This window comes from Sturnira hondurensis, unplaced genomic scaffold (genome assembly GCF_014824575.4).
Source record: "Sturnira hondurensis isolate 20B ecotype Veracruz unplaced genomic scaffold, ASM1482457v3 Scaffold0024385, whole genome shotgun sequence".
Classification (NCBI taxonomy): Eukaryota; Metazoa; Chordata; class Mammalia; order Chiroptera; family Phyllostomidae; genus Sturnira; species Sturnira hondurensis.
This window is the reverse complement of record NW_028097016.1, coordinates 1,843,938-1,858,876: the sequence shown is the minus strand read 5'-3', so window position 1 is coordinate 1,858,876 and position 14,939 is coordinate 1,843,938. Positions and strand designations below refer to the sequence as shown.

The 14,939-nt window shown below is 59.4% G+C and overlaps 1 protein-coding gene across 5 annotated transcripts in view; it reads right to left on the bottom strand.

Annotated features, from left to right (window-relative positions):
- MYO7A (myosin VIIA) overlaps positions 1-14,939 on the bottom strand; it is a 78,964-nt gene that overhangs the window by 39,174 nt on the left and 24,851 nt on the right. For all 5 annotated transcript variants that reach the window (XM_037038385.1, XM_037038386.1, XM_037038388.1 and 2 more), the window contains 11 exons: positions 11,820-12,004; positions 11,006-11,127; positions 10,783-10,925; positions 10,521-10,634; positions 9,242-9,395; positions 8,105-8,181; positions 7,401-7,520; positions 6,487-6,629; positions 5,181-5,391; positions 4,549-4,684; positions 1,938-2,044 (listed from right to left, as the gene is read on the bottom strand). In XM_037038385.1, the coding sequence (XP_036894280.1) occupies positions 1,938-2,044; positions 4,549-4,684; positions 5,181-5,391; positions 6,487-6,629; positions 7,401-7,520; positions 8,105-8,181; positions 9,242-9,395; positions 10,521-10,634; positions 10,783-10,925; positions 11,006-11,127; positions 11,820-12,004 (1,512 nt within the window). The remainder of the gene's footprint in view (positions 1-1,937; positions 2,045-4,548; positions 4,685-5,180; positions 5,392-6,486; positions 6,630-7,400; positions 7,521-8,104; positions 8,182-9,241; positions 9,396-10,520; positions 10,635-10,782; positions 10,926-11,005; positions 11,128-11,819; positions 12,005-14,939) is intronic.

Here is a 14,939-nt window from a genome sequence, read left to right as displayed (position 1 = left end):
CCGAGAATGGGAACTTTGTGGAGAGGTTCCCAGATGCTTGGGATGAGGCTTGGAATGAGGGGAGAGGGGATGAGAGAAGACAGGGTTCAGTGGCACTCTGTGACGATCTAAGACCAGAAGCAGTGGGTGGACCCGGCAGGGGGTGGGCCGAGGCTAGCAGACAGAAGAAAGGATGGAGAGCCCAGAGGCACACCTGTGACAGGTGGGTCAGGGCGGGACTGCAGGATGCTGGTGCTACAGGTACCTGGGGCCCCCTGCTGGTGGGGCCCTGCATTCACCCTGTCAGCTGACTGAGCCACAGTGCAGGCCTAGGGGTGGGGTACCAGGACCCATTGATGGGCAGAGGAGTGCTCCCTGCTCCTGCCGTGCAGGCGCCCTGCCCTGCCAGACTCCAGGGGAATGCCAGACACGTGGGAAACAAGAGGAGCTCAGCAGGAAGACCAGATGCAGGAGGGTGTCAATATTCGGCAGAGAGGAAATTAAGGGTTGAGAAAAGGGAAGCGAAGGAGACGGCAGAGCTGTGCCACTGCTAAGGGGTCCCCAGCACCTTTTCAACCTGAAGCACGTTGGGGCCATGACTTGAAGGTGCTGGTCAGGAGACACGGGGATGCTGTTTCAGGGCCTCAGGCGGTCCGGGGGTGACAACTTCTAGTGCCAGCTCCCCGGAATGCTGACTCGGGGTGAACCACACCCCATCTCTGAGCTGTCTATCTGCAAAATGCCACCTGTCTCCCCTGCTCTACAAGGTTGTCAGAGGACCTGACCATGGTGCAGACATAGAAACGTGAGCGCAGCCTGGGGGAAGGAGCCGGCCTTGACGCACTTGGAGACAAGGGTGTGGTCCGGCTCTGCCCTGGTACATGGAGTGGCTGGGCAAGCCTTGCCTCTTTCTCCAGGACTCAGTTTCCTTCTTTAAGAAACTGAGAGGCCTGCATACACACAACTCAAAAAACAAAAAACCAAAACCACGCCACAAACCACGCCACAAAAAAAAAGCACACTTGAAAAAAAAAAAAAAGAAAGAAAAAGCCAGCCCTTTCCCCAAACCTCAGTGCCATGGGAGCCAAGGGCACAGCCTAGTCCCAGGGGCTGTGGAGGCCGCTGGGTCTTTACCTTGGCAGAAGCGGCTGACTGGCGGAGAGTGCCTGATGCATAACCACAGAGAAACTATCACAGGAACCACAGTGCAGGGCGAGATGGGGGAGGGACGAGGAGAACGGGGTGGGTCAGCAAGTGGAGGCCAAACCCACCGGGGAGAGAAGAGGACCCTCAGGGCAGAGGTCTGGGCCCCTTGGGGCTGGGGGCAGCAGAGGCACCTGGGTGGGCACCGAGGGGGCAGCAGCTCTGCCCTCCCTGGGAACCCCGCCTCTGCCCCTGTGCACCCTCCAAGGAGCCATGGGGCAGGAGGAAACATGAGGTAACAAGGCAGGAGACCCTGCATGAAAACGCCCACCAGCACCACTCTAGGGACAAGGGAAGCAGAGAGGGTGGAAATCCCGCACCCCTGTCTGGGGTCCAGGGCTGGCGCAGATGCAGCCTTTGTGCCATTTCTCCCCACACCCACAGCCACCCACACCCACAGCCACCGTGTCCTTGAGACTGGGCGCACTCCTGTGGTCTGCCCTCCCTATTAGCAGCAGAAGGTCCAGGTGGGGAAGAGGAACTCCCGTGGTAAACCGAGTCCTGACCTCTCTCTCACGTGACCCTTCTCTGGGCCTTGCACCCTACCTGCACACCCCCAGGCAGCACAAGGGGACCAGAGGGGGGATCTTAGAAGCCTCCCCACTCCCTCCTAGAATCACGGCAAAGCACCGTCCAGGCCCTGAGGCCAGAGGAACTCAGCTGAAGCAGCAGGACAAGGGGCACCTGGGCACCTAGACATCAGCCCAGCTTCTGGGGCCCCTTCCCGCCCAGTGGGAGCCCTGTCCCGACATTACCATGGCGACGTCGGCCTGGAAGATCTGCTTGATGAACTTGTTCCTGGACGAGTGGACCAGCTGGATGATGTCCCCGTGCAGGGTGTCCCGGTTCTTCTCCAGGAAGCCTGGGCAGTGGCAAAGAGCGGTCACACCTCCCAGCCCGGCAGTCTCCCCCTGACCCGCCCCAACCCTGCCCCAAATCCTCCCCAAAGGCCAGGAGGAGCCTCAGATTCGCCTAGTTCACGCACATCCGTGGTACAGTGGGAGACACTGAGGCCTGGAGAGGACAGCAGCTGGCCCAGGCCACAGAGAAGTGAGGGCACAGCTGGAACTGGAACTCCGTCTCCCCAGCCACACAGTCCCCCTTCTGTCCTGGTCAGAGAGACAGTGGGAGGTCTGTGCCCGGAGCGAGCAGGGTACCTTAGTCTTTTAAACGAAGGAGTCAAGGCCCTTATTAAATAAGTGTATTATCTGGGAGAGAATACTTGTTGATCTGGTACCAGCTAAGAGTAAAAAAATTAACTAAAAATAGCTTGCCTTATGTTTCACAACATGCCTTCACAGCTCTGGCGCTCACAACGCCCCCTTCTCCCCCGCCCTGCCCCACCGGACATGTGGGACAAGCAGGAATTATCTTCTCATCCCACAAGGGAGTAAACCGATGTTCAGAGAAGCTAAGCCAGGCGCCAAATGCCACAGGCGGAGTTAAGGCTCGAACCCAGGCCCCCTGGAGCCAGCCATTCCCAGGGACCAGGGAACCGGTTAAGGATGGGGCAGGAGTCGGGGCCCAAGGGCTGGAATGCCTGAGGAGAAATGACACTACAGAGGAGCAGCGCCCTCTCCCCACAGGGCTCGGGCTGCCCTGGCTGGTCGGGGTGCAGAGACCCAGCAATGGGCAGTCCGTCGGGCGTCTGAAGAGGGGCGAGCTGCAGGAGGCACTTATAGTAGAAGGGCCAGCTCTGGAGCTGGGATGGAATTGTAGGGCTCTAACTAAAGCCCCCTGACAGACTCACTATGGGACCCTAGGAAGGTCCCCTCTGAGCCTCAGCTTCCTCACCCATCAGGTGGGATGACAGTGCTCAGTGCTGTGGCTTCTCTTCGGTCACCTACCACCATCCATGCCGTAAATGAAATGCTGCATTAAAACAGGGCTGCATGCACTGCTTAAAGCAACTCAAAACTGGCTAGTGACCTTAGGCAAGTCATTTCATTTTCTGGGCCACAGTCTGCAAATCCGCAAAGTGGAGGACCTTCATGTTCCCTCCGGATCTAACATTCTCTAATCCTGTCACTTGGTGTTCGGTTAGCTCAGTCTTCACTTCTGTATCCTCAGCAACAGAAAGCCTGGTGCATAATAGATGCTCAGTGAATGCTGGCTGAACCGAACTGAAAAACACAATCCTCTGTTACGCTGAACAGAGGATCTATTGGTTTGCCCAACAGTCTCAAACTTAACATTGACCTTTTTCTAATAAGTGGCTGGGATCTCACATCCAGTATTTGAAGGAGGACTGAGCAGCCTTCAGTTTCCATCCCTGCAGCCTGGCTCACTGGTACACTCTGCTGCCTCCGGACTAACACAATGAGGAAATACCAAACCGACCGCATGCTTGTTTTGAATTTTGCTGGCTTGGGCTGTGGGTGGGACCCTTAGGGGCCGAATGGCAGGAGCTCAGTGTAGACACACCCAGCAGCTGAGGCCCACTGGGGGCTGGCCCTTTACCCCAGGGTGGAGGGTGCAGTTGGCTGGGACAGTCTGCAGGCTTTTGACAGACACCCTGAAAGAATTCCAAATGGGGTACTCAACTGTTTCTGACCCTCTTCTTGACTTCCAGTTTGAAAGTGACCCCAGTTTCATGCTCCAGCAGGAAAGAAGTGCATCCCCTTCAAAGCTCACCCCTGGTTTGGTTTCTGAATCTTGGGAGGTAACGGGGCGGGCTCTGGGCCTGGCTGTGCATCCAATGGGCTATGTCACGCAAGGACAGTCAGAGCCCCCTGACAGCCTCAGTGTCCCTTGTGTCCAAAAGAGCACCACGCCCACCCCAAAGAATTGAAAGCAGGACCCAAACACACCCTCGTACATGGGGTCCACAGCGGCAGTGTTTGCAGCAGCCAAAAAGTGGAAGTGACTGAAACACCCACCAACAGAGGAATGGAAAAACTAAAAGGACCCAGGCTGCCACAGGTGTGAACCCTGAGGACATTATGCTAAGTGAACTAAGCCAAACACAAAAGGACAGATAATGTGTGATCCACTTACAGGAGCTACTTAAAACAGTCAAGTGCGTAGAGACGAGAAGTACGGTGCAGGGTGGCGGAGGCTGGAGGGACGGGGAGTTACTGTCTAGGGGTAAGAGCTCCCACCCGGGGTGGTGGCCAGGCTCTGGAAATGGGCAGCGATGACGGCTGCACTCTATTGTGAGCACACTTGTCACTGAGTTGTAGACTTAAACATGGTTAAGGTAGTAAATTCTATGTTCTATATATTTTACTACAATTTTTTAAAGTAAAAGTCATCAATCCCTATGTGTCCTCTCTGTACTCAGGACCCTGGTGTCTCTGTCCTGGGCTGGAGAAGGTGAGAGAGGGAGGGGCCCAGGGAGGGATGTGGTGGCTGGCGCGCCTGTACCTTGACTCTCGTAGTAGACGACACCGGCGAAGTGGTTGATCCCAAACTGGGTCTCGTGGTTGTTCTTGGGAGGAATGTAGTTTGGGTTGAGCTTGTGCTGGGAGTTCAGCTTGTGCAGCATGGTGGTGTCCGTGCCCTGCGGGGACCGAGGGCAGCTGTCCAGCCCGCCTCCCCTCCTCCCCACTCCCCTCGGTCTCCAGCATGGTCCACCCGCCCTTGTCCTGCACCCCCTCTTCTGTCTTTCTCAGGAGCCTCCCTCCCTTTGTCCACAGCCCACACAGGATCTCTCTGGGCCTCCATCCCCTATCTGTTCGGTGGATGAAGTGGAACAACACAACGGTGATAGGACTTTCCAGTTTAGAAAGTCTGTTCCTGGGGGTAAAATCTGGAGCCACCCCTCCCCCACACCAAGACATAGTCCATGTCTGGAGCACCTATTCTGCACCAGCAGCATGCTTAGATCTTCACCATTTGGTGTAGAACCTGGTGGACCGTAGGTGATTTCCAAATGTCCCAGGAATGCACATGAACTGGCCCCAGACACCCCTGAGAGGCAGGTATCATCGGCCCCATTTCACAGATGAGGAAAGCCGAGGCTCAGTGCAGGGGACCCCACCCTGCTGCAGGCCCACCTTGGGGAACTTGCTCTCCTCGTCGATGAGGGAGATGATGTTCATGGGCTTGTTGGCAATCATGTCCAGGGCGTCCTGGTTGTCGGTGAACTCAATGTGCAGCCAGTCGATGCTCTCCAGGTCGTACTCCTCCTGCTCCAGCTTGAACACGTGCCGCACGAAGAACTGCTGCAGGTGCTCGTTGGCGAAGTTGATGCAGAGCTGCTCGAAGCTGGAGGGTGCAAAGGGGACATGGGGGGGTGAATGCGCGCTGCTGAGGCCCTGCTCCGCCGCTCAGGCCCACCTCTGCCTCCCTGTGCAGCATGCCCTTGGGCACACTGTTCCCGTCAAGGACTCTCCAACCTCCAAGGTGGGGCAGGATTATCAAGTCCAACCCCCTCTGTGTGCAGGAGAGGCCACTGAGGCCCAGGGAGAGCAAAGCACTACCCAAGGTCACTCAGCCAGTCAGAGGAGAGTTAAAGCTAGGGCCCAGGGCTCAGGGCCCCAGTTCATGACCCTTTGCCTACATGGCCAGGCTCTGTGGGGACAGCCAGCAGGGGACTCAGTCCCCCAGCAGAAGGGACAAACCAAGGCCCTGGTGGGGGCCTGGAGAGACCCCATAGTGTCAGCAGGACCTGAGAAGGGGGCTGATAAGATTTGGAAGCAGAGCCCTGACAGCTGGCATCTGTGAGCCACCAGCTTAGCACCTGTCCAGGTGACATGCAATGTGGGGGTTTGGTGGGGCTGGGGGAGGACTCGGAGACCCCCACACATGGCAAGAATTGAAGTGACTTGCCAGAGGTCACATAGCCAGGAAGTGGGGCAGGCATGGCTGCCTGCCACCTGGGCCCCACCCAAGCCTGTTCCATCTACCTGCCCCTCCCATGGTCCCCCAAGAGTGTGGGAGCCCAAGCATGTCTAAGACCCCCATCTCAACCTTGAATTACCAGCCACTCGCCTTGGAAGTGGCTGCAGCTTAGGCACCGGGCAGATTGGCAGTGGGGGCTGGGGCAGGAGTCTCACCCCAGGAGGCTGGAGCCTCCTGCCCCAGCCCCAGCAGCCCCAGCCCTGGTCCCAGCCCCAGCCCCAGCCTCGGCCTGCCTCCAGCCCTAGCGCTCCCTTGCTGGGCTGCCCTCAGCTGACCCAGGCCACTGGAGGGCATGGGAAGGAAAGGGAGAAGGCCCGTCAGGATGACTGGCGCCAACCGTCTAGCAGCCTGGCAGAGGGTGCATGAACCAACTGAATGTAGTTTACAGGGAGAGATGTGACATTTCTCACATCTGTGTCGTGGAAGACAGTTCCCACAGGGCAGAGCCCCTCACGGTACCTGTTCACAGCAAAGTTCTCAAACCCGAAGATGTCCAGGAGGCCAATGGACCGGCGAGAGCTCTTCACGTCCTGGGAGGGGGGCTTGTAAATTGCGGCATTGATCTTGTCTACAATCCACACGAAGAGCCGCCCGTAGATCCCCTGCGAGGGAGGGTGGCTGCATCAGCCACTGGGCCCAGCCGCACCCGCCGAGGGGACAGGCCAAGCCCCTTCCGGGGAGCAGCATGCCCTTCGAAACCCCATGCCTCTATTCCAGCCGTTCCCTCTGCCTGGAGCACCCTTTTCTGCTTTAACAAGTCCCACTCATTTTTCAAAGCTCCCCCAAGACACCTTCTCTGACCTCACAGCCTGGGAAGGAACCCTCCTCTGGGCCCCCATTGCTCCACCCTTCTCTGTCTCCCTACCAGCTCTGAGCATCCTGAGGGTCCCAGAGCCCAGCACAGGGCCCAGAGCAGGGAGGGGTGAGATGGACAGCAAGCACGTGACCGTGCAAACAGGCAGGATTCCGAGCCCTCCCCATCAGACCGACTGAGCTCCTTTTCAGTGTCTTCTTTGAAGAGATCAGAGAGGGTGCCCTTGGTCTAAGAACAGCACAGCAGACAGAGTACCCAAGGAATGTGACCCAGTATGAGGTCTGAAGGGCTGGAGATCAAAGCAGGCCAGAGTGGAGGGCCTTAGGGGACCACAGCTGGCAGGGGCCCTGGAGGGCACAGACCCCACCCTCTGGGGCTCAGGGGAAGGCAGACTCTTGCCCAGTCACCAGACAGAGCCAAAGGCCATGGCCTGGGCCCCAGGGCAGGCCAGGATCATGGCCCAGATGTCCACCAGCTCTGTGGGCACCTCAGCTCCTGCCCATCCACAGCCCATCCTCCCAAAGGGTGGGGAGAGCAGGCGGTCACTGCACAAACCCACCTTGACAAAGGCATCTCGGACATCCAGCGCCTGCTCCCTGCTGAGCGGGGTGGACACCGTCTCCCCGCGGGTGATGAGGGTGCGGCTGGTCAGGCAGTTCATCAGGTCTGGGGGGTTCACCTGGTGGGGTGACTGACATCCAGGTGTGCACACAGCCACCTGCCAGCTGGTCCCTCCCTGGGATCCCCACCACACCTCCTCCTTCCCTCTTCCCAACCAGGCCTCACTCGGACTGCCCCCCACTAAGAATGCCCTCCCCCACTGCCCTATGGCCAAACCCTCCCCCACCATCAAATCCTACCCAAACACTGCATGGGGGACCTGCTCTCTGACAGCCCCTGCCTGTCACCCCAGCAGGTCACTGTCCCTCCAGGACTAGCCCTGACTCTGGCTTCATTCACCGCACTTTTCCAACCCAGCAGAGCCTAGTATGTGTTTGCTAAAAGGCTGACTGACTCACTTGGGGCTTCCAACCCTGGTCCCGTCAGCCCTCTCCGAGCTTGGGAGCAGCTTGGCTAAGACGGGCAGCGTGGCTCCCCAGCTCTGGGCTCCCCTCCTCCCAGGGGGCCTGCGCCCAGCCCAGATCCTGTACACAGTGGTTCTCAGTGTTCAATTTCTCCACCTGCCCAGCCCCCAGACCTGAAGTCACACCTGCCCCTCTGGAGAAACAAAAGCAGCCGTGGGGCAGAAGACCAGGCACTGACCTCGAGCAGAGACGCAGCTGTGGCCAGGGACGGGGAGAAGAGGACCTCGCAGGCATCCAGGTTTTCAAATGTCCGGGCTGTCAGCAGCAGGAGGGGTGGCATCAGGCAAGCGGGCGGGCATGGGGGCCGGGGACTGTCCAAGGGGACCAAAGGCCACCACCCCTGCTCTCAGGGGACTGCTCTGTCCACAGAGGACACCATTCTGGGACTAAACCCTTCCCTGGGTTGCTGTACATTGCGTGTTCTTATCACGAACTGAGAGCACACCATGAATATAGAAACTGTGTGGGTCCCAGCCCCCAAGCCACAGACACTGGTGGTCTCGCCCCCCACCCCCGACCTTCGCTCTGGTCTCCCAGGGCACTCAGTGGCTCCCACCAGACAGGCTTTGTGAACCCAACTAGCTTAGGGCCTGATACGCTCTGTCCTTCCCCACACCTCCCCCACTCCAGGCCCTGCTTTCTCAGGCCTCGGAGGCTTCGGCCTACTGTGCCCCTTCTTCTTGTCTCTTAGTCTTTTAAGACTCATTAGATTGTTAGCTCCTTAGAGCTGGGATTATTCATTCATTCACTGAACAAACTCTCCCAGAGGGACAGTTTTGACTAAAGCTCAGGTTTTTACTCTGTCTAGGGACCACGTTGGGGACCAAGGGCAAGAGCAAAGTGGGACTGGGGGGACCTGCCTCAGAGGACCACCTTCCAGCCTGGCACACAGTAGGTGCCCAGGGAGTGTTAGGTGAGTGAACATGTTCTTTCTTGCTCTTTCCCCTTTTCTGAAGATGACTCTTCAGTCACTCACACCTTAGTATGAATTAATTCAAAAATTTACAAACAAAAAAACCCTTACTCTCTCTGACCTTAAAGAAGAAACCGAATTTGAAAGTGGCCTTGAAGGCCCAATAGTCTGCCCCATTACACTTTATCTGTGCATCTCTACGGTGGAATTTCAGCACTGCGGAACCACACCAGGGGCTAGCTGAACCACACCTGGGTCTGTTCAGAGCTACCTCTGGTGCATTCTTCCTAAGAGGGTACACGCTGAGACAGAAACAGCTGCCTGGACTCCCAGGCAGCTAGGTGTCGGGCTGCCCTTGAATCCAGTGCAAGGTGGGGGGTGGAGTGCCATTCGGGCCCTCACCCTCATACTGCAGGTTGCCCAGGTGCAGGATGGAGGCCAGGAGCTTCGAGATCTCCCAGTTTTCGGTGTCGGTGAACATGAGCACCTTCATGGCAGAGCGGATGTTGGCATACTCCTGGCTGTCCTCCCGGCCCTCACAGGTTATGCAGTTACCCTGCCAGGAGAGTGGGTGCAGGAGGGCATCAGGGGGCCCAGAGAGGCAGTGCCTAAGCCGGAGGGCCCTCCTGCCCAGCCAAGCCAGCCTGGGTCTCCTGGTGCATGGTGAGCACCCCGACTCCTCCAGGAAGCTGAGAGAGCTCCCACCTGGGCATCTCAGGAACATGTTTCCCATATCTGGAACCCTGGAGGCCCGTTTTCTCGTGAGTAGGAGAAGCGAGGCCACTGACACCAGGCCTGGTCCATCACCCTTCCCGGCAGGCCCAGCACCCAGGCCCTGCTGTGCTCCCCTCCAGCCGTGGTCACCTACCCTCAGGGACCTGAACCCCTCACCAGGTGCAGCTGGCGTGGGGAGCACTGCCAGGGCCAGCCCCACTGTGTGTGCCTGGAAAGCCCCACTGTGTGTGTGTGAAAGTGTGCCAGGCCAGCCAGCTACAGAACGTGTTGAGGAAGACCTGTCACCCTTCACACACATGCACGCACACATACACACACACCCCTCAGGTGCCATTGCCCGCACTTGTGTCCACATGACTCAGCCCAGCTCCAGGCAGCCCGCCATAGGTCCTCTCCAGGACTAGGGGAGCCAGCACCCCCAAGCCAGTCTGCTGTGTGCCTGGCAGCCCACCTAGCTCTGGGCGGTGGCAATAGTCCTGGGGCCCACGCCTCCTAGGTGGCCTGCCAGCAGCAAGAGGCTGACACAAGAGCCCTGCAGTCCACGAGCCCTGGAGTAGGAAGCCACAGCGGCCCACACCCTACACTCCAGGGGGCCTGGCGGAAGTCCCGGGCTTCATGTCCCCTAAGACTGAACCAGCACAGCCAAGGTGTACAGGCGGGTTTGTGTGCACATACACACGGGTGTACGTGGGACACCCTCACGCATTTAGGAATGTGCGGCTGTGGCAAGCATCTGTCTAGATGTATGCAAGCGGGTATGTGTCCAAGCGGGGGACAGGTCTCATGGCAACCCAAGGCCAGGGCGGGCTGGGGCAGGTAGGGGCACAGGAGAAAGCCCACACGGAAATTCCCACCCACTGAGCCCAGAGCTGGGGAGGGGCGCACAGGCTGCCCTGACCCCACTGGGGTGGATGTCCCGCTCCCCGGACGCCTGACTGGGCCTCACCATAGCCAGGTAGTTGTAGTCCGTGGCCTGGCCCAGGCCCAGCTTCTTCTTCTGGTCCTCACCCATGCCCTCCAGCATGCAGTAGAACACATGGTAGTTCCTTTCATCAGGGGCCTGGAAACGTGGGCACAGGTGTTGGGGGTCAAGGGCACGCAGGCAGCAGCCTAGGGACAGCTGAGGCCGTTCGGATGGCATGGCCACCACACAGCGCTGCGGCTCGGGGGGCCATGCGGGGACAGCTCTGCCCCGGGCGTGGGCCCACCTGGCGACAGACGCGGCACTTCTCCAGCAGGTACTGCTCGATCCTGGCGCCCTCAATGGCGCCCCGTTTGTTGAAGTGGATGTCGATGTACTTTCCAAAGCGGCTTGAGTTGTCATTGCGGATGGTCTTGGCGTTCCCGAATGCTTCAGGGTGGGCAGAGGGTCACGGACAGGGTCAGCCCCCGCCCGGCCGCCCGGCCCCTCCCTGAGGCCCCGGGCCCTACCTTCCAGGATGGGGGTGGCCTCCAGCACCTGCTGCTCGATCCAGGAGTGCTGCCCGCTGATGGCTGCCAGGAACTGCAGGATCAGCTTCGTGCTCTCTGTCTTCCCTGCCCCCGACTCCCCGCTGCGGAGGACGTCCAGCGAGCCGGTCACAGTCTGCGCTGCCCCTCCCCACGGAGCTGAAGCTGAAGCTGCTTCCCCCACCGTCCCACCCCCATCTGTGAAACGGGCTGACAGCCTAGACCTTCCGGGGCTGGGGGAAGACTAAAGGGGTTCATTGCTCCGCCACAGCCGGAGGTCACTTTCCTCGCCCTTCATTCAGACGTGCACACCCCACCGTTCTTACTTGCCACAGAGCAAGGCACATGTTAGATGCTTGATTGTGCTTTGTCCTTTTACACTCTGCCTGAGGAGGACAGGATCCCGAGCTTTCAACTGACCCTAACTTAACAGGGGCCAGCAGTGAATAAGGTTGGCCTCAAAGCTAACATGAGCTTTGGTAGCGTTAATGGAGATATAAGACCTGGGAAAGGGGAGGTGATTCTCTGCATGATGAGGCATTGGCAGGGCTCCTTGGGTGGGTGGGGGGGCTCTCTGCACGGCACTGAGAGAGGAAGCGTTGTCCTGGGCCACACATTAACTATGCCGGGACACGAAATCACACACACACAAGATCTAATGTTTTAAGTAAATTTACAGTTTGTGTTGGGCCGCATTCCCAGCCATCCCAAGCTGCATGCGGCCACGGGGCTGCAGGTTGGACACCCCCTCGAGGGGGTTGGGCCTGGGGCCCCACACGGGTGCTGGTACGCCCACCTGATGATGCAGCACTGGTCACGGCTGTTGCGTTTCATGTTGAAGTAACAGTTGTCGGCAATGGCGAAGATGTGCGGGGGCATCTCCCCGATCTTTTTGTTGGTGTACTGGCGGATGTGCTCCGGTGAGTAGATAGAGAGCAGCTGGTAGGGGTTCACCGCCACCAGGATGGAGCCCGTGTATGTCTGTGGGGACGATGAACGGGGAGCTCACCACTTTGCGTGTGGGAGGCTCTGACTCCCGAGAGCTCTCCGTTCTGCCTGCTCCGTCCGTCCGTCCTCTGGGAGGGACAGCACTGGCTTTGCGGCCACACCGCTCTGGTGGCAGAATCCTACCTCTCCACGGGTCGGGGTGGGTCTTCAGACTGGTGCTGGGTCTGGCCCAGAGGAGGTGTCAGCGACATGGGATGAAGGGAGAAAGGAGATGAGGAGGGAGGGAGAGAGGGTCTCTGAGCCCTGATTTCTTTATCTGTAAAAGTTTCATACAGCAACTGTTTATGAAATTGAAAAAACCGATAGCACACGGCAGGCGCTCCTCAGGTGCCGGCTGCTGCCTTTGTCTCCCAGCTGGGCAGCCCACACTTCTAGAGTGAAATTCTGAACCTTTCTAGGGCCCAGGGAGTGGAACCAAGCCACGAAGAGCTGAAGGGGCCGCAGGGGTGGGTGGTTTGGGCGCTGGGCGGGCGGAGGCTCCAGACGCCCCGGGCAGCGCAGGCTCCGGGGCCAGATGTGCCCCAGGGAGCTGTGTGGGTGCTGTCTCTCTGTGGGCTCCTCCCTCGTGCACAGAATGGACCCCGAGTGCAAAAGTTCCTGCTGGGGGCCCGGCCCTGCCGCACAGGGGACAACGAGGCCACCAGGCACGGTGAGGCACCCAGTGGTTACTTCTCCTGCCTCCTGCCCCTCCCCACCCCAACCTGAAAAAGTCAGGCCTAGCTTGTGGTGGGTGATGGGTATGTGACATCTGGGCCTGGACAGACTGAAGAAAGATGAGAAGAGAGCTCACAGGGGAGGTGACAGCCCCGTCCACCCCCTCCCAACTTGGGTTCAGTGCCCCCCACTAGAGCCACAGCCAGGCCCCAGCAGCCTCAGCCTGCGGCGGCCACACAGGAGAGGCCCTGCTGCCGCCACCAGGGAACACAGCCACCTTGGAGCCAGGAAGCCCTGGTGGGCACCTGGCAGTCAGACTCCGGTCCTGGGTCTGTCCACCCTGGGCCAGGAGCCCTCACCAGGCACCACCCTTCCCTGGGACCCAGAGGACTCTCCTCTTGCTCCCCAGCTCTCCTCCAAGTAGCCAATGCCAGAAGCAGCTGAGTGTCACCATGCTGACCAACTGACTGTGTGCAAGAGCCCAAGCAGGAAGAGGAGGTGGGATGGGGACGGAGGCTGGAGGGCAGCGGCCAGGCCAAGCACACGTGGAGAGCTGGGCCGCACTCGCCCGGCCGCCACGGCCGGTCTGAGGTTGGGAAGTGAGGAGCAGGAGAAAAGGAAACTGGTCAGTGGGGAACAGGGAGACGAGGTCCTTCTCCACCAACACCCCCCCACACACCCCAGGGTGGGTCAAGTTCTCAGAGCAGGGCCAGCCAACCTCCAGCCCCAGGACACCTCTGCCACCTTCCCCTGCAGCTCAGCCCTGTCCAGCTGCGGGAACCAGCTGGACTCGTCTCCCGGTGGAGAAGTGACCACAGGAATGTCCCCTTGGCAGGCCACTGGAGTCTCCAAGCCTCAGTTTGCTCATTTGTAAAGGGGGTGGTAAACATCCACCTCCCAGGCTGTTGTAAAAAGCAAAGGGCATAACCTTCACCTGGCTCACAGCGGCTGTCCATAGCACTACCTTCCTTTCTCTCCATGCCTCCTTAACAGTGTGATGCTCACCCACCTGGCCCATGGCCACCACAGGGTACGAACCCGAGACACACAGGGAGGCTGACAGCCGGACGCTGGGGCCAGGGAGGGAAAGCCTGGGGCTGTGGGGGCCGGTGGGTTCCTGGAGGTAGGGGCGCGGGAGAGGGAGAGCTGAGGTCTCTCAGTGGGAATCAAGCACGGAGGCATGAAAGGTCATGACATGTGGGCGGTCTGCTGTGAAAGGTCACCCTGGCAGCCGTGTGAGGATGGACAGCAGTGGCTGAAGCTGGAGGCAGAGCTGTATTTCAGGCCTAACGAACCAGACAACGGGAAGGGGAGTTGGAGCCAAACAGAGGTGGCCCAAGAGCAAGCTCTGTGACCAGGAGCAAGACAGGGGCCATGACAGAGAGGGCCAAGGGCATGCTGAGACCCAGGAGAAGGCTTCCCGGGGCTGGGGCCGGACCCTCTTGTCCCACCAGGGCTTCCAGGCCCTCTCTATTATGTCCACAGTCCTGAGGGTCCTCCTGGGTGTCCCCGCCTGATGTCCACTCCGGGCAGAGCAGAGCTCCTCTCCCTTCCCAGCCTCCTCCTTCCCCGCCTCCCAGCTCGGCCAACAATGCCATCAGCATCCTCACCCAGGCGGGACAGGACCTGGGACCCCTCCCTGGGCACCCCCTTCTCCTTGGTGCCAGCCCACCTCTGTCCAGGAGCATGCCCATGCCCCAGCCAAGCACCGGGAGGCGCCTGGGCGACTGTGGAGCTGGCAGCGGAAGCGAGAGGCTTGGCCACCGCTAGCCTGAGCCCCAGGCCAGCCTGCCCATCTCTGGGCCTCAGTGCCCATCCATCCCCTCAGCCTCTCAGCACTGCTTCCTGAGCCCTCGGGCCCTGTCTGTCTGAGTCCACAGTCAGCAGACAGTGAACCCCACCTGCCCAGCACAGGCCCCTTGCTCAGGTCTCCAGTAATAAAACCTGTGCTTCGAGGCCACGGGCTGGGCTGGAGAGAGACTACTTCCAAGCCAGGAACACAGCACACAAGGTCCCTAGGGGCCTCCAAGTCCCCAGGAGGGTTTCAAGAGACCTCTCTGGGTCAGACACACCCTATGAGAAGTGGCTGGAATCCATTTTACCTCAAGCTCCACCTCCTCCAGGAAGCCCTCAGGTGTGCCAGCCTATGGGCTCTGCCTTAGCAAACCATGGAAACTAAAACACACATCCTGGGACACACACACCCTCCCAGGGTCACTGCCCACCCAAGAGGTCTCCTCATTTGCCGGAGGGA